This window comes from Pleurodeles waltl, chromosome 5, assembly GCF_031143425.1.
Source record: "Pleurodeles waltl isolate 20211129_DDA chromosome 5, aPleWal1.hap1.20221129, whole genome shotgun sequence".
Taxonomy (NCBI): Eukaryota; Metazoa; Chordata; class Amphibia; order Caudata; family Salamandridae; genus Pleurodeles; species Pleurodeles waltl.
Genome location: NC_090444.1, coordinates 850,418,900 through 850,437,680, shown reverse-complemented (window position 1 = coordinate 850,437,680; position 18,781 = coordinate 850,418,900). Strand labels below are relative to the sequence as shown.

At 42.5% G+C, this 18,781-nt stretch overlaps 1 protein-coding gene across 13 annotated transcripts in view; it reads left to right on the top strand.

Annotated features, from left to right (window-relative positions):
* The first annotated feature begins 2,060 nt into the window (after positions 1 to 2,060).
* The window catches only part of AFDN (afadin, adherens junction formation factor), a 1,710,163-nt gene continuing 1,693,442 nt past the window's right edge, over positions 2,061 to 18,781 (top strand). For 5 of the 13 annotated variants that reach the window (XM_069234923.1, XM_069234919.1, XM_069234930.1 and 2 more), the window contains exon 1: positions 2,079 to 2,557. In XM_069234923.1, the coding sequence (XP_069091024.1) occupies positions 2,456 to 2,557 (102 nt within the window). In that variant the 5' untranslated portion in view covers positions 2,079 to 2,455. Of the gene's footprint in view, positions 2,558 to 18,781 lie in introns of all 13 variants that reach the window. The other 8 variants (XM_069234922.1, XM_069234924.1, XM_069234918.1 and 5 more) reach the window with 3 other exon arrangements.

Genomic DNA, 18,781 nt, shown 5'->3' with positions numbered 1-18,781 from the left:
TCTCTTATTAAATGCATTTTTCTATTTTTCAGTGTGCTAACTCACAAGGGGCTATGACCCGCAATGTTCTTTTTCTTCAAGCTTGGAAGATGAATGTAACCATGTTAAATCCGTTCTCAGGCGCCTTTCCTACGCCCATGGAATAAATGTTATAAATGAAGGGAAACATTGTAGATTAATGTAATGTACAAGGTCATTCAAACCAGTGAATACAATGGATCTGCTGACCAAAAGATGTACAAAGAATTGTCAAGAAATGAAGTCATACCGGACGTGTCACCTCTGAAGACGTCAATAACGAAGACCAATCAAAAACTTGTAAACAAATATGGGGTGAAGATTAGAATTACCTAATGTCTAATTTGATAGGTTAAAGATAGTGGGGTATAGAAAATGTCCAATAGAATTTTGGGGGAATGAACTACGAAAAAGGGATAAAAACCCATGTCACAGAGAGGTCTGGGGTGGTGGTTAGGGAATGCTATTGATTCTATCCAGAAACCCTGTCACTCTGTTTGGTGACTAGAAATTTTTGAAAAACCATCCTTGCCCTTAGTTTGTCCATTTACACTTTTCCTCCTTATGAGGGAAGTGCCCTTTTTGCCCTTTTGCTGAGTCCTGGCTAATGGCGATCTAACTGATGTCCTGAAGACGAATAATGAACCTGTGCGCTGACCTAATCCTTGGAGGGTAATTATGACAATGCATTTGAAATTTGTCTGTTTGCTTTTCCTTTCTAGGTACCAACTGCTTGCTTTTGACAGAGACCATAGTTAGATGTTTTCCAAATTGGTGTTCTAAATTATTTTGCATGAAGCCCAACATGCGAATGCTAATTAGTGGTTAGGACAGGTGTTCACCAAACTGACGCAAATAGACAAACGACTGACATTTTCTATGTTGAACTGATGCGATATAGACTCTTTGCTGAATTTGATCTATGTTCACGCCGTGTTATATTCTAATGTTTGTGATTCTTGCCTTAATGAAATCTTATCAAAGTTGCCACATTGTGACTTTGCTGTTATGTTTCTTGGTTTTGAGGTTAACGCACTTAATTTTAGATTGTAACTAATAGGGAATAAAATCCATAAAATTATACTAAACTGGTGTGGTTATTCATGGCTGAAAGGTCATGGTAGCGTCTTGAATTGATTAATGACTTTGACTAAGGTGAAATGTATTGTTATGATAAATATTGATGACGTTATTGATGTATTGATTGATATATTGATTAGCTATCTCGCCTTACGATGTCTCTCAACTGGGTCAAAAGATTCATTGGCCTAAAACGAGTCCTGATGTGAAATAAATTATCATAAAGGGACGCGTTATCACCATTGTGCTTCTTGGTTTTGAGATTAATAAACTTGCTAGTAGTATTGTAACAAATAGGGAATTAATATCACTAAATTCTTACTAAACTGGTGTGGTTATTCGTGACTGCAAGGTCATGGTGGTTTCCGAGTTTTATTAAATGTCTTTGACTAAAGTGAATTGTCTCATTCTGGTAAATATTGATGACGTTATTGACTGACATGTTGATTAGCTATCTCGTCCTAAGGTGTCTTCAATCAGGGTCAAAAGATTCAGTATTTTCTGACCGGCAATCACTATGGGCCATATGTACTAAAGCGTTTTCCCATAGACACAGAATGGGAAAAACCCTTTGATACATCTGGCCCTATGTTGGGTGTCATGACTCGTCCGTCATAACTCCTCCCCAGTTTTGCCCGCTTAACTTGTGGAATCCGCCTGCTCCTTCGTCGTTCCCAACACTGGGTAAGAATGAATAACAATGTTTATCTGTAGGCTGTGGCTATGAAAAGTTGTAGTTTGTTGGCCAGGTTTATGTTCAAATATGTGTATTGAAACATTTCTTAAAACCAAACAGTGACAATGGTTTTAGACGCATCAAGATTCCAAGGTCTCCCGTCCTAACAAGTGATTCCGTTTGTTAGTGGGCCTGCAGAGATAATTGTTTTGCCTTTCCATGATGGCTACCACTATTCCTTTCCAACGTTCCTATTCTCGCCACTGGTTATTTGTCTCATCTCTATGTCTATCCATGTTCCCACAGACGCTGTTGTGTGCGGACTAGAGTGCGTAGCCGGCTCCGTGTGTGTATGTGTGTCAGGGAGGAGACGAAGCGCGTGCACGCCGCTCGCTGACCTAGAGCAGCCCCGTTGCAAGAGCGCAGGGTACAGATAAGAGCGCGCGAGAGGCTGCAAAGATATTGTGGAGAAGCCAAGAGAGGGTGTGAGAGTGGAGTGACAAGGAAAAAAACGTGACGAAGATAGCTAGTTGTGAACTGGAGCTCGGGATAAAACTGAGCGTTTTGGCATAAACAGCCCGACAGTGGAGGAAACCGGAGTGAGGACTGCTTGAGCTCCTCCTCCCGTCGGTTTCAGAACCTGGATTTTCGTGGCGGTCTCTCGGGTAGAGCCGCAGCAGCATGTCGGGAAGTCGTGAGGAAGAGCGCAGGAAACTGGCCGAGATCATCAACCACTGGAATAACAACCGGTTGGACCTGTTCGAAATCAGCCAGCCTACTGAGGTGAGTCTCGTGCCTCATTTCCAAAGGTTAGCTGCGCCCGGGACTAGCTGCTCAATGAAATTCAAAACAGACACTGCACATGACAATCGAGTGCTTTACAGGGATCCACTGCACCCAAAAATCAACTGTACTTTAGCGATCCACTGCAATCTTTACCGATGAATTCACTGGACACCCGACACTGTATAATTAAAACGCAACATTGACTACACCCAAGTGCCTAATTTAACGCTTGTTCTCTCCTATTCCCACACACTGAAGAAATACCCTTCTTACGTAAATGCACCATATTCCCCATCCCTAGGAAATCTGCTGCTACCACTTTGGATAGTTCTCTGCTCAAATAGGATCAACTAACCCGCACCTAATAGGATTCATTACCCAAAGAGATCAAATCCAATGATACCGCAGCCCTACCCAAAAGAGCCTCTTCACTCCCGCCAGCATGCAGTATTTTTTCGCCCTCAAACTAGTAGGCCCTTTACACCACACAGCCAAGGGACCATTTGAACCCCTTTATCCGAGGTAGCATTGTTGCCCTTTTACCCATGTGCACCCATTTGCCTTCTAACAGATCTTTAACTCGCACCTTAGAATCCCGTTGACTGCTACGCCACAAGCTGTCCGTTTTATTCCGAGGCATCCCTTTGACGGCTCACCTAATTTTGCCAGATCTGGTTTATTCCCTTCGCCCCCAATTTAGGTATCGCCCCTCCCTGCTCGCTGAAACCCGTGTCCCTTTGCACTTGAAACTTTACTCATACATTTACGGATGACGTGGTGCATTTGTGTGTGTTTTTGTACTCCTTGAGTTTCTTTATACACCCTTCGATTGTGGAGTTTAGATGGGTAAGTGTCTGCTGTGGAATGCTGCGTCTATCTTAGAAGCTGTGGAAGCGGCCACCTATTGAATTGGGGGCGCATCTTCTAGTGTGTATGCTAGGTATCTCTCCGATGTCTGTGGTCTTGTTTAATTTTTTTTCCCCTTGCGCAACCCACGAAAATGCATTTAGGTATCACTGGTGGTGGCGTCCAATGCATATTCCGTAAAGCCCCTTTTGTATCCCTGTAAGCTTTAGCTGTATTTGTTGCGGGCTCTTTGTGGATGCTTCGTTGATTCTTGGGTCACTAGTCGTGGATTAATGATACCCCTGCCACCATTTATACCCGTGGGTGCTGTCAGAGTAAGGCCTAATGTGATAGCCCGTGAGTTTCACCGGTGCCGCCTTGGTTGGGGCCGAAGCAGCACTGAGTTTTACGGCCTCTCGCTTTCAGGCTCCCGGAGAAGGTGGGCCGGATCCCTCGGCCTCAGTGTAACAACACGCCCTGGTAGGGGGTGGAGACTACCCTTGTGCCCGCCTCTCAGAAACCTGCACTGCGACCTGACCCTAGTCAAAGGATTGCTCTAAAAAAACGTGCCCTTTTAGAAATATCTGGATTTGTAATCACATCACATCACAGGCGCATGCCGTACTTGATGGAATACTAACTTGGCTATGGCTTGTCAAAACAGTGGAAGAATGTTTACATTTTCTACGAACAACCTTTCAATTCCCATCACATTAAATCTTGCGTGGTATATTCTTTAATAGAAAAAAGAGGTTAAGTTACAGTTTGTTCATTACTTGAAGTAAACCCGAACTAGTTAGGGGCGTGAAAAAAAACCTTTGTGGGTGGGTCACGCCCATAGTTTCACACTCTCCATGGATCTTTGAGGAGCATACATGATCTTTCTGTTCTGATTTTCTTAGCCATTTTCACACTTCTCTGTTAACGTAGATACTGCGTTGGCTTTGGAATGTTATAAAGGCAGTGTATTCGGAGGTAATTTCAGGTCAGCCCTAAAATCGGTATTTAGTTTTAAGCATGTGTTGATGAATCATAAGGCAGTGGAAGCGCACACCATTACAATTCCAGGGTCAGCATTGCCCCTTTTTTTACTGCACATTTGTGCAAGTTAAGTTCATCATCATTATTTGGAAGAACATTAAAAATACTTATTCTGATGTTATATTTGTATTTGGTGTGCTGGAATTGCATGCCAAAATTAGGGCAGCGTGAAAAACTATTGTGGTGTGCTATACGACCAGGCGTCATATGTCAGATAAACCGTACGGTGTTTCGTATGCTACATAAAAAAGCAAGAACGACTCATAATTTGCTCTTGATTACTCCAATAGTAGTAGAGATAGTTGAGTCACTTTGAGCACCAACGTCCTATCGCCTCTTCTTGAACAGAGTGAGGCCCAAATTAATTGCTTTTCTAGATATATTCCGCGATTCACGATCACAATGGAACCAGTAATTATTAAGTGTTTGGCAGCCCCAAACTCGCATGGGCTTTTTTTAACCTGTATCACATAGTGCGGTCTCAGTTCTTTCGCTGTGACACTGAAGTTGTCCTTCGTTGTTCGATGCGCCCCGTTAAAAATAATAAAAACAAACAAACATATTTTTCAGTTTAGGACATTTAGTTTGCCTCGCCTTGAGAATTACTAGCGAGTTTACAATTTTCCTTTAATCATAATGTTGTCGACCTAAATCAACACAATATTGTCTATAGTGTCCCCAAAATGTAAATCTTGTGGAAAAATATACAGTTTATTTGACTAGATTTAGTGTGTCTATACACTTTCTTCAGGAACACTGTCTGACGACAATAAATAAGGCTCGGTTTACTCGGGGGAAATATAAGTAACACAAATAGCTTTTGCCCCGCTATTAAACCCCAGCCCCCGAGATTTGGGACTTGAGGAGAAACATTGAGATATAGTTTAACTTCCTGAATGTGCCACCTGATACCCCAGGAATCTTTCTAAATCGAGGAGTTTAACTTTCGAGGTATAAAGTTAAAGCAGAAAGCACAGTTTACTTTTTAAATCTGAGACTCGATCTCCCAATCGTCTACCCCTTCATGGTGATGCAAATTTGAAACAGATTACAGCAAATTAGAGTATCCGCAGCACCTCATGTCTTTTTAATCAAAGCTAGACTGTTTATTGTAGACAGAGAGCAATTTTTCACTAGTAGTCATTTAAGTTAGTTTCAGTTCTACCGCCCTCCACAAGATTTACTAAAAGCGTCGTTTGACTCAACTGGTCAAAGGTCGTTTGGCTGTGAAAGAGGCATGTGCAGTCCCGCCCTTTTGAAATATTTGACAGTGAGTATCCAAGGGCTGCATCCAGTAGATTAAGTGTGCCTCCTCTCTCAGGCGTGCATTGTTTTTGACATAGCAATTTAGTTTTGTCTCTGCTGTTCAGTTTTGGATTGTCACTGTCAGCAGTTTCAAGTTTTATGTAAAGGTGGGACAGTGGCACCTCTGTCGTCGACGTTAGTCCTGTGCTACTTGTCTTGCATATGAGGCCGGTGATCATTTTAAACTCAATCTATAGAAACATACTTTTCTTTTTTAGCTTCTCGGTCTTTTTATTTTGGCATGATGGTAATGTATATTACCTATGGGCCACATACCCTAAAACAGCTGACTACATGCGTGCACGTGAAGTACAAGGGTGGGTGGCAATGCCCCCCTTCCATTGACGCTCCCATCATTTCACAGCAGTAGAACAACATCGTCACTGTTGATTCTTCTCTGTGGAGCACCTGCTGATGATGTAGTATTAGCCAGCAGAACAAAGATGGGACTGCAACGACTCCTGGATGCAACCGTGCAATATTCAAGAGTAGTAGTTTTGAACATTAACATTGTTAACGCGTCCCTTTATGACAATTTATCACACATCAGGACTCGTTTTAGGCCAATTAATCTTTTGACCCAGTTGAGAGACACCTTAGGACAAGATAGCTAATCAATATGTCAATCAATACGTCAATCATGTCTTCAATATTTATTACAACAATGCACTTCACTTTAGTCATAGACATCAATCAACTCGAGACACCACCATGACCTGGCAGTCATGAATAACCACACCAGTTTAGTAGAATTTTATGAGTTTTATTCCCTATTAATTACAATTCTTAGAGCAAGTGTGTTAATGTCAAAACCAAGAAACAAAATAGCATAGTCACAATATGGTAACTGTGATAAGATTTCATTAAGGCAAGAATCATAAACATCAGAACATAACACGGCGTGAACATAGATCAACTTTAGCAGTGTGTCACAAGCGCGTCGGTTCAACAAAGCATAGATTCAGTTGTCTGTTTGCGTCAGTTTAGTGAACATCTGTCCTAACCACTTATTAGCACTGGCATGTTGGGCTTCATGCAAAACAATTTAGAACACCAATTTGGAAAACATCTAGCTATGGTCTCTGTCAAAAGTAAGCAGTTGGTACCTAGAAAGGAAAAGCAAACAGACAAATCACAATTTCATTGTCATAGTTACCCTCCAACGTTTGGGTCAGCACTCAGGTTCAGTGTTCGTCTTCAGGACATCAGTTGATTCGCCATCAGTCAAAACTCAGCTCTGGGGCATAAGGGCCACTTCTCTCATAAGGAGGCAAAGTGTAAAATGGGCAATCTAAGAAAGGATGGTTTAATTAAAACCATACAAGTCACCAAACAGAGTCACAGAGTTTCTGGATAAAATCAATAACATTCCCTAACACCTCTAAATGGCTCCCCGTGTCTTGGGTTTTTATCCCCTTTTCTTTGTACATTCCCCTAAAATCTAATTGGCTAAGGGGTTGCACCCCACTATCTCTACCCAATTAACTTTGAATTAGCTCATCAAATTTGTCACCCCACAACAGTTCACAAGCGTTTTATTGGTCCACATGATTGACGTCTTCAGAGGTAGCACGTCCGGTATGATTTCATCCTTCTGTAATTCTTTGCACATCTTTTGGTCAGTAGCTCCATTGTCTTCACCGGTTTAAACAACCTTGTACTTTTTATTAATCTACAGTGTTGCATTTTGGCTAAAACATTTCTCCAAGCAATATGAATTTCATGAGAATGTATCCACTATAGTTAGATTCAGCTTCTAGTTTGAAGAAAACAAGAGGTCATGTCCTTTTGCGAGTCAGCACACTGCACGTTTAGAAAAACAAATTTAACATGAGAGCCAGGCAGCTAAGCTTTGGCTCATGCTAACTTAAGGCCTACAAGATGTATTTAGCATAACTTTAATAGCATTTTCATTAATAATTAGTATAAAGCCATTCTTTAATATCACATTAGTCATTTTCATTAGTCCCCGTATACATTGGCGGGCACTCACCGTGGTCACATTTCAACGCACGTTTTAGCAAAAGCTAGTAATAGTTTCTATGCAGCATTATCACACAGTTCATAAACATTTCATGTTAATATAGTTTTTATAAGCTACGCTCTCTCAGTCCCTCCTCTGATGACGTTCGTCATCACATAAACCTTTCCCTTTCAACCTTTCACTTTTAATTTTTCACCTTGCGCATTTCAACATCTTGACTTTCGTGTGAACTCTCCCAAATTTCATTAAACATTTTCTCGCTTTCATTTTCTTTGTTTCTTTTATTTCTTCTGGTCCAATTTCTTCTAATTCTTTCATTAATTTTACATGCTCCCCATAAACCCAATAAACAAACCATGACAATTAATAGACCTCCTAATATTTTTGCAAGCACCCCGTTCCAAATATTGCTAAACCAGGTCCCTACTCTGGCAATTCCTTTTCCAACTTTCTCCCAAGCTCCAGGTTCCTTCAAATCTTTTAAATCTGCACTATCTCTTGTTAGGTTAGTAAGAATACCTCTAATCTTTTTGCTATTATCTGGAATAAATGAGCAACAATGGCGCTCGTTAAGCATCTTACAGACTCCGCCGCTCTTTGCTAAAAGAATGTCTAAAGCAAGCCGATTTTTGAAGAGTCATAGCTCTTTCCGCAGCAAGTTCAGTATCCATCCGGAGTATGGCCCCTGTAAAATTTGTCAGCATGTTATCCACAATAGTAGACAACTTCCGAATCTATGGAGTTTAAGATAACCCCTACTGAAGGAATTATGGCTCCAAATATGTCACCAACGACAGCAGTCGCTGTCTCTCTTTTGTCTAGCATGTTGTAATTCAGACATTTTAGGTATTTGCTTTAAGTCATCAATCTGGTAAATCTTTGGGAAGACTATCCCCAAATAACATGTCCCATACCATCCCTTAGGAAGACGGTAATAAGCAGTAACTCCACATATATAATAGATCCCAGGGATCGCTGGATCCTGTCCATTAACATGAATGTCCATTTACTCTGAAACAAAAACACATGCCTGCATTCACTCGTTCCCACAAATGATCAGATTTCGGCCTATATATACAAACCCTACCTATATGAAATGCATCTATGGCTAATTTGCCCTGCGTCTTTATTGCTGTGTAAGCATAATCATTTTCAAATGTGAGTTTCTCTAGCCCTTTTTCTAATCTTTCTTTCATTGCTTTGCGTCTATCATCAGTGTGATCTAAGAAGCTTTTCTCTACAGGTGTTAATAAGCAGGTCAGATTGTTGCGGTGTGCATAAGCTGTGCCAAATGTCAACGTCTGCTCAAAGAAACCTCTAACTAATTTTATACTATGCTCTTTAGCTAACTTATTCAAAAACTCAACCACAGGCACAAAAGAAAACACTACATCCAGATTTGAATAAAAATATTGCACGTTCTTGGTCATAGAATCTTGTTAGTAGCAAACTACAACTTATCCCGTATGTTAATGGAGACTATGGTAGGTGACCCCTTCTTGTACTGATGAAGGAATCTTTGTGCACACAACAATTCCTCGCATCCATAGTATCAACATACTCATTCAGCAAGCGATAGAAGACATTAGTAGAGAGTTCCCCATTTGAATTAGTTCCTTCATGCAAATATTTAGTATCCTGTTCGAACTTCTCCCATGGTGTTAGTGTAGCAGTCTCAGGTTTTGAAGCATTGTTAGTCACTTTCTTATCCAACCACGGCATTCCCACAATCAAACCTACAATTATTATTGCACACACAATACCCAATATAACACTTAACTAACCACACACTTTACCCTTCTTGCTACTACCTCTAGTGTAAGCCATGATCTGTAAAGAATCAGATAGCAGAATAACTCAAAATGAACAATCAACTTGAGGACGATTAAAAGCCTTCTTCTCCTTCTCCTTCTTCTTTCTCCTTCTCCTTCTTCTTTCTCCTTTTCTTTCTCCTTCTTCTTTCTCCTTTTCTTTCTCCTTTTCTTTCTCCTTCTCTTTCTCCTTCTCCTTCTCCTTTTCTTTCTTTTTTCTTTTCTCTTTTTTTTTTTTCTTTTTTCTTTTTTTTTTCTTTCTTTTTTTTTTCTTTTTTTTTCTTTTTTTTTTTTCTTTTTTTTCTTTCTCTTTTCTTTTTTTTTTTCTTTTTTTTTCTTTCCTTTCCTCTCCTCTTTCCTCCTCTCCCCATTCAGATGTTGTTGCATATGCCCATTCAGGACCTGCATACCTTCTGTTTGCGACTCTTTCTTTTCAGTGTGCGTTCGCTTCACAACTCTCCTTCACTAAGATCATCCCTTCTGGTTGTATCAATTTCTTCCTCTATTGTTTCAGAAGGAACAACCTTTTCCCTTGCAGCTTGTTTCTCTTGCCAATTATCACCTTTATGCGTTTTCTTCCTGCTTGGCCTTTCAGGATGCTGAGCAGCACCCTCCTCTTGTACTATGGTGTTTTCTCTTGACAGACCTGCAATTGGCTCAGGAGGTATCTCTGTGTTTTGCTCTCATTCTGCTCTCTCCCCCTTGTCTTCTGGGTCTGTAACGGGTTCAAGCTCTAACCCGTATCCGTCAACTTCTGGGAGAACCTCTCCTTGTTGCGGTTCTCCTGCTGCCTCTACTGAGATAGGCTCACTGTCACCTCTCTCTAACTCATTTACTGTTTGAAGGACTAGGCTGTCCTCAGTGGGCTCTCCTACAGTCTCAATTTCCCTTTGAATACTCTCCGGCCCTGAGACTTCCCTTTCTGGAGCTGTTGTTTCGGGCACTTCAAGTTCCTCATCATTTGGACATGTTACCTTCTTTGTGTGACTGGCATGTATCCAGTTTGGGACTCCTGCACACTTCACAGCAGTAGTTGTTGTCAGTATTACTTGATATGGCCCCTTCCAGCGCGGCTCCGAACACAACTTACTTACATGCTTCTTGACAACCACCCAGTCACCGGCTTGTAGAGTGTGACCTGGATCACTGATTTGGTGGTAATGTATTGGCCTCCACCTGGTGGGAAAAAGAGCGGACCACATCAGCCAAACCCTTGTAGTAGTCCAACACCATATCATCCGTGATATTCACAAGAGCATTTGCAGGTACTGCGGGCAACCTCATAGTTCTGCCCATGATTATCTCATGGGGAGATAGTCCTGTCTTCTTGTCAGGTGTGTTTCTCATTGACATCAACACTAAGGGCAATGCATCTGGCCACTTCATATTGGTAGCTGCACACATTTTTCCCATTCTCGACTTCAAGGTACCATTCATCTGTTCCACTAGTCCTGATGCTTCGGGCAGTAGCTACAATGCAGCTTCTGCTCAATGTCTAATGCAGCACACAAGAGCTTTATCACCTCATTGTCGAAGTGTCTGCCCCTATCTGATTCCAAAGAGACCGGAAAACCGAACCTTGGTATTAATTCTATAAGCAACAGCTTTGCTACTGTGAGGCTGTCATTCCTACGTGTAGGATAAGCTTCAATCCAGTGACCGAAAACACATTCAATCACCAACACGTACCTCAAGCCTCCACACACGGGCATTTCAATGAAATCCATCTACATCTTGCTAAACGGACCTCCAGCTCTCCCTATGTGGCTCAGTCACCACAGTTCCCTTTCCTGCATTCATCTTTTGACAGATGATGCACCTGTGACAGGTAACCTCTGCGGCTTGTCTGAATTTTGGATTAAACCAATCAATTTTGAACAATCTGATCATTGGGTCTCTCCCAAGATGTGCTTGTCCATGATACAACCTTGCAAATTGTGACAAAAGACTGTTTGGCAAAACCAACTTTCCCTCCTCTGAGACCCACAAGTCGTTGGCTCTTAGTACACATTGCATTCTCTGCCAGGAGGGTTTTTCTTCTCAGCTAGCACGACCCTGCAGTGATTTTTAGCTCATCTAATGTGTCAACAACTCTTAATGCAAAGTTTTTAAGCACGTTTCATTTTCCGTTTGTGATAACAATTCCCACTGATCCTTGAACGATATACAGTTCAATGCGCAAAACCTTGCGACTTGATCTGCATAACCGTTTCCCATTGACACAAAGTCTTGTGACTTAACATGAGCATTGCATTTCACCACGGCAATTTCAAGAGGTAACTGAATCGCATGCAACAAATCCTTAATCTGTTCGCCATTTTTCACTGGTGAACCAGAAGAGGTCATGAACCCCCTCTGTGACCACAATTGGCCAAAATCATGTACAATTCCAAATCCGTATCTGCTGTCAGTATAGATAGTAACTTTCAGATTTTCAGCTGCGTGGCATGCCTTAGTAAGGGCAATTAATTCAGCCACTTGTGTGGAATATACTCTTTCGAGCCAGGAAGCTTCTGTAATACCAGTGATTGTACACACAGCATATCCAGCTCTCAGTATTCCGACTGAGTCTCTCAAACAGGATCCATCAACAAACATAATGCAGTCATTTTCTTTTAGCTGCGTATCTTTAATGTCAGGTCTGTGTTTGGGACATAGTTCTGTTACCTCAAGAAAGTCGTGCTCCACTTCCTCCCTATTGTTAATTTCAGTGTTTTCAACAGGAAGTAGAGTTGCCTGGTTCAATACAGTGCATCGTTTCAAGGAGACATTAGGTGACCCCAAAATAATTGTCTCATATCGGGTAAGTCGGGCATTTGTCATGTGCTGAGTTTTAGTTTGGGTCAACAGAATTTCAACTGAATGCAGAACCATTACTGTTAGGGGATGTCCCATCACTATGCCTTCACGCTGTGTGAGGCTCTGACCAACTGCGCGCAAACAACCCGGTAAGGCAGCTGCGAGTGGGTCCAGAGTAGCTGAAAAATATGCTACAGGGCAGTTTGCACCTCCATGGACCTGTGTTAAGGCAGACAGAGAACAAGCATCACGTTCATGACAAAACAGTAGAAAAGGCTTCGTATAATCAGGCATACCTAAGGCTGGTGCCCTACACATGCACTCACTCAATTCCATGAATGACTCAGACAAAATTATAGTATACGGTTCATCCTTAGTTTCCTTGCCTGTCAATTTTATCAATGGTTTAGAGATGATCGAAAAGTTGGGAATCCACTGACGACAGTAACCCACCATTCCCAAAAACATTCTGACATCTCTCTTTGTTGTCGGGGGGTTCATCCGCAGTATGGCCGTCACCCTCTCCTTTGATATTCTCCTAGACCCTTTCTCAATCAAGTGGCGTAAGTATTTCACCTCTTTCTGACAGTACTGCAGTTTCTTCGGGACAATTTATGTCCGTTCTTTCCCAAATGGTTCAGTAAGGCAATTGTGTCATACCTACAATTGTCTTTTGTTCTGGACGCAATCAGCAAGTCATCAATTCACTGCACTAGAGTCGAACTGAAAGGCAATTATAGCGACTCCAACTCCTTCTTCAGTATCTGATTGAAAATGGAAGGTGACTCCGAAAACCCTTGAGGAATTCTGCACCAACCGTACACCTTGTCCAGGAATTTGAAACTGAAGAGAAATTGGCTGTCCTCATGAAGAGGTACCGAAAAGAATGCTTTTGACAGGTCTACAACTGTGAACCACTCTGCATCACACGGAACGTGAAACACAATTACTGCTGCATTCGGTACTATGGGGCAACACTTTACCACAATCTCGTTTACTTTTCTCAAATCTTGAATAGTTCGAAACTTCCCACAAGGCTTTTTCAGACCCATTATTTGTGAATTACATGGGCTGCTCAATACCTCTGTCAGGACTCCTTGCTTTACAAAGTCCGCAATTATCTGTGAAACCTGAATAACGACAGCTTGTGCCATGTGGTACTGCGGCACCTGGGGAAACACTGCATTTGGCTTCACTTGTACTTTAACCGGTTCTACTCCTTTTATCAGCTCCACTTCCTTTCCTGTCAGGTACCACACTTTCTCTGTCACAGAAACTGCCCATCATCTCCCTCATCATCGCTGTTGGTTTGCACTTCAATTCCTTCATTAGAACAGGTAATCGGACATTTCGTCTTGCACAGTAAGTCTCTTCCCAGTAGGGATACAGGACTCGAATCACAGACTACAAACTTATGCAGTCCCTGGAAGTTGCCAATCTCAACTTGAACTGGGTCAGTAATCGGATTTGTCAGGTACTGGTTTGCTACTCCTACCACTCTTATGGTACGCCCTGATAGTGGCAATTTCGGAACCTCTGCACTTCTGACTGTAGAGCGTGTAGCTCCTGTGTCAACCAAAAATGAAACCTTGTGACCCATCACCTTTCCCTCTACATAGGGTCCTCTCTAATCTACTTCTAGGGACGCTGCAAGCCTGCACTCCTCACTGTCTGAACTGTCTTCCGACCATTCATCATTCATTCCAAGTTCACCACGCAATGGGAATTGTTGTACTGTGTTATTTTGGCTCATCACTTGACCTGTGACCTGCTGAGGAAGCATCGCCTGTTGCTGTCCCATTGGAGCTAATGGTAATTGTATTTGCTGTCTAGGTACCATGGGACCCTGCTGTTGTACTTGCTGCATTTGTGCTGGTTGGGCACGCAGCATTTGTATTTGCTGCCATGGGCTGTAACCCCTGCATCTCAACCATGTTATTCTGGAAGTTCTGGTTTTGAACTCTCGATTTTTTTGACCCCTCGTATTTTGAAATGTACCAACATCAGTGCTCTGATGAACGACACCATATTTGGGCATTCACGCTTCCAATGCCCCATTCAAATCTGGACCGCGATTCACAAAACCTCGACCTCTCGGTTGCGCCTGAAACACGCCATTCCCTTGCGGTTGCTGTTGTACCATCTGCTGGATTCCATTCCCTTGCATACCTGCCTGCGCTGCCTTAATCTGCATCACCATCACTTTCTCCTTTAACTTTCTCTGCTTCAGCTCAATCTCGTCACTACAGTGCTTCGCATACTGCAACACCTCATCATTTGGCTTCGCTTGCCAACAGATCAGATGATTCTTAATTATCTGGCTAACCTCTGGTCTCAGCCCTTCAACAAATCTGAATACAAGATGGTTCATGTCTTTCAGCTCAATAGTCTCAGTGTCACTGTAATGCTTGAATGCTTTCAACAACCTCTTATAGTAAGCATGAATTGACTCTTTAACCTCCTGTGAGGTCCGGTCGATTATCTGCCAATCAGTCACTTTCGGTGACACTTTCTGCTTCAAAAACTCTATCACTTTATGATAGTACTTCATCACCTCCTCAGATGGTGCTCCAGTCACCTTATCCCTTGCCAGTTCCTGCGTCGGTCAGTCCACACCTCTTTTGCACTCAGTCCATAAATCAGGTGGAACAATGATCTCAAACAAGGTATTCAAATCCTCCCAGAGACACTTTGCTAGCTTCACAAACCTGCCTGTCTGCTGATACCACTCTATCGGTTTCTCCCTCAACCTGGGATAATCATTTGTAAATGACAGAATGTCTCCCCTAGTCCACGGTATGTGGATTAGGGCACCTCCAGCTGTTTCTCTCATTGGTAGCATTTTTACTGATCCTGCATCTGGTAAAGCTTTAGCTTGACTTGATTCCGGACTGTCGCTTTTCTCCTTATTTCTTTTCTTTGCCCATCTGCCTTCCCATTTCTCTAAAGCTCCCCAGATTTGCGCACTTTGCAGTATTTCTTTAAGATGCGCTTTCATTCTGGCAGACCTCATGTGCTCAAAGTCCTTAGAGTCAAAGTCTAATCTGTAGCTTCTTTTCAAATGTTTCAGTATTCTCAATATCAATATTGTATTTGTCTGCCAGGTTCGCCAACCTCTGATGCACCTTACCTACTTCTTTAGTGATTTTAGGGTACAGATACCTCAATTCTGCTTCTGTGTATGACTCTAATCTGTTTACCCCCATTGTCCCTTCTACTAATTCAGCAGCTTCCACACCCAGTCTTACAAAGTTTAGGTAATCATCTCTCTCTGATCTCTCTGCGTTCACTGTAGCAGGTTGCAAAGTTTTGTTATTTCCCAGCCACTCATTTAGTTGCTGCACGGAAAAGCAATGCAACAAGATATTTCCTGCCTGCATTAATGGTGTCTGTGATGTCTCCATACTCATTGTCTGTGGAGCTAACACACTTGACCGTACTTGTCTCATTGCCTCTAAAGGAGCCCCAACTGGGCTAAGGCTTAACAGAGATCTGAGATGTTCGGCTGTTTGCGATCTTGGCGATAGTGATCGAGGGGTTCCTGTGAATCCTTCTCTCATTATCTCCTGGGTCCCCACCCCTTGATCACATGTGTCAGGTTGACCCTGCGCATACAGCGGTACAGGTGGGCCAACAGTAATTGGTTATGATATGGCAGCTGGTGTCTTCCCTGATCCCAAACTCCGTGGAACAGTAACTCCCAAAGCTTGGCTCCCAATAGCTGGTGTAGGTACGAATGGGGATCCTGCCGCTGGACTATAACTTGGAATCAGCTGTTGCTGAGGCAGCAATTGCGAAGTTGGCTCAATCTGCACTAACCCCGATTTTGTATATATCGGATCAGGCGGCACTATTAGATTCGTAGTAGTCTCTAGTACTGGGACGTCTGGATAGATTCAGTGTATCTGCGGTGGAGGTTGCAACTGTATCGGTATGTCTGGTGCTGTGGGTACACTGACAACATTCTGTATCAAACCCGTATCACCAGTCTGTACTGTATCTGTAACTCCCTTATCCTACCTCTGGTTCCCAGGACCGCACTAGTGCTCGGGGCATTGTCGTCTACTGCATACGGTGGTGGGCGATCATTCAACAACTGGTTAAACTCTTCATCGTCTGAGTCATCTTCTTCTATCCAGTACCTCTTAGTCTCTTTAGGCTTATTAGGGCTCTTATCTGTCTTATAGGTGTCTTTCTTTCCCTGTGTCTCATCTTCTTGTGCTATTGCTGGGAACAATTTGAGTCCATCAACAATCCCTGTCTCCACATTTTGCTTTCATTGTCCCATCTAGCCTCGGCTAAGGTTTTTTCTGCCCTCCTCATTCTTCTCTCGAATTTCTGCTGTCTTTGTTTAATAGCCATTAAATCCCAGACTGCTAATGCCTCGTACTGAGCTGGCCTCGGAGGTGGCTTTTGTACACTTAACATCCACCTCAAATTCTCTAAAATTCTTGTACTGAACGTTCTGCGTTCCGGAAACACGAAACATCCCTCCTTTTCTGTTAGTTTGCGCCACTGTTTCATCCATAAGCAAGGCGCGGCTCCCTTTTCCTCCATTACTATATAAGCTGGAGTACCCTCGGGCGGTGTAGGCCCCCCTTCACTCGCCATAATGTATACATCTCCTTTCAGAGCGCTCCTAAAAGCATTGATAAAATTCATTTTGCGTCTATTCTTTTGTTTGTATTTGATCAGGAAGTGACTTTCATTCCCAGGACACTTTTCACCCACCTTTCTCAACCTATTGCCTCTCACGGACGGCCAATCCGTGCGCAACCCCTCTCGGTAACTGACCTATCCCAGCACTGCACTGCTGACGGCACACTCACACACTGCAGCTGACAAAGTCTTGCGGCTTGTCCGCCCCTTACTGGATTCACACCAAACTAATGAAAAATGACTGCGAGCACCTTTTAAAAACAACAGCAACTCAAATTTGCCGGTTTACTACAGGAAGGGTTCACAACCGCTTCAGAACTTTACAGAGATTTCACTTGAAGCCTCGGACGCTACTCTCTCCTTCTCAGTTCCCGCATACGCAAGCAGAATTCAACCAGCAAATCCTACTCTCGACTTGTCAATGGTTTGTCCTAGTGCACTTTAGAACTTGCCAAATCTCCATCGAAGCTTTCACTCACACATTTAGACTCCAACTCGACTTGTCAACCACGCCCGATTGACCTAATTAAACCGCACAAATTACAACATAAACCCAAGTGTCTCCTACACTTGTCAAATATACTCCGGAGTCTTAGACCACGACGGGTCCGTACATTTCCAAGCAACCACGTGGATAATTTTTTAGCACAAAGCGCCACACTCATATGAAGACTTCCCTACTCTCATACTGTGGAGTACGCCCACTCCTACTAAAACAGCATTACCTGGCCTAAACACACATAATCTTCACAACACACCTGCAATATGCATAAGCTGAGCTAGCGCAAATTCTACACCACATATGCTAAAACGCCGAGAACATTCCCAACACACTTCGGCAGGCTCCCTGATCCTGGGAAAGTCATGGGGAATTTAGAAACACATCATACGTCCAATTTGCATTATCTCAGAAAAACAATCTAAACAATAATTCTCCGTCCTAGGGCTCCAAAGGGCCTAACAGTCACTCTGCTACCAGAACTGTTAACGTGTCCCTTTATGATAATTTTTTACACATCAGGACTCGTTTTAGGCCAATTAATCTTTTGACCCAGTTGAGAGATAGCTAATCAATATGTCAGTCAATATGTCAATCAATACGTCAATAATGTCATCAATATTTATTACAACTATGCATTTCACTTTAGTCATAGACATCAATCAACTCGAGACACCACCATGACCTGGCAGTCATGAATAACCACACCAGTTTAGTAGAATTTTATGAGTTTTATTCCCTATTAATTGCAATTCTTAGAGCAAGTGTGTTAATGTCAAAACCAAGAAACAAAAAAGCATAGTCACAATATGGTAACTGTGATAAGATTTCATTAAGTCAAGAATCATAAACATCAGAACATAACACGGCGTGAACATAGATCAACTTTAGCAGAGTGTCACAAGCGCGTCGGTTCAACAAAGCATAGATTCAGTAGTTTGTCTACTTGCGTCAGTTTAGTGAACATCTGTCCTAACCACTGATTAGCATTGGCATGTTGGGCTTCATGCAAAACAATTTAGAACACCAATTTGGAAAACATCTAGCTATGGTCTCTGTCAAAAGTAAGCAGTTGGTACCTAGAAAGGAAAAGCAAACAGACAAATCACAATTTCACTGTCATAGTTACCCTCCAAGGTTTGGGTCAGCACTCCGGTTCATTCTTCGTCTTCAGGACATCAGTTGATTCGCCATCAGTCAAAACTCAGCTCTGGAGCATAAGGGCCACTTCCCTCATAAGGAGGCAAAGTGTAAAATGGGCAATCTAAGAAAGGATG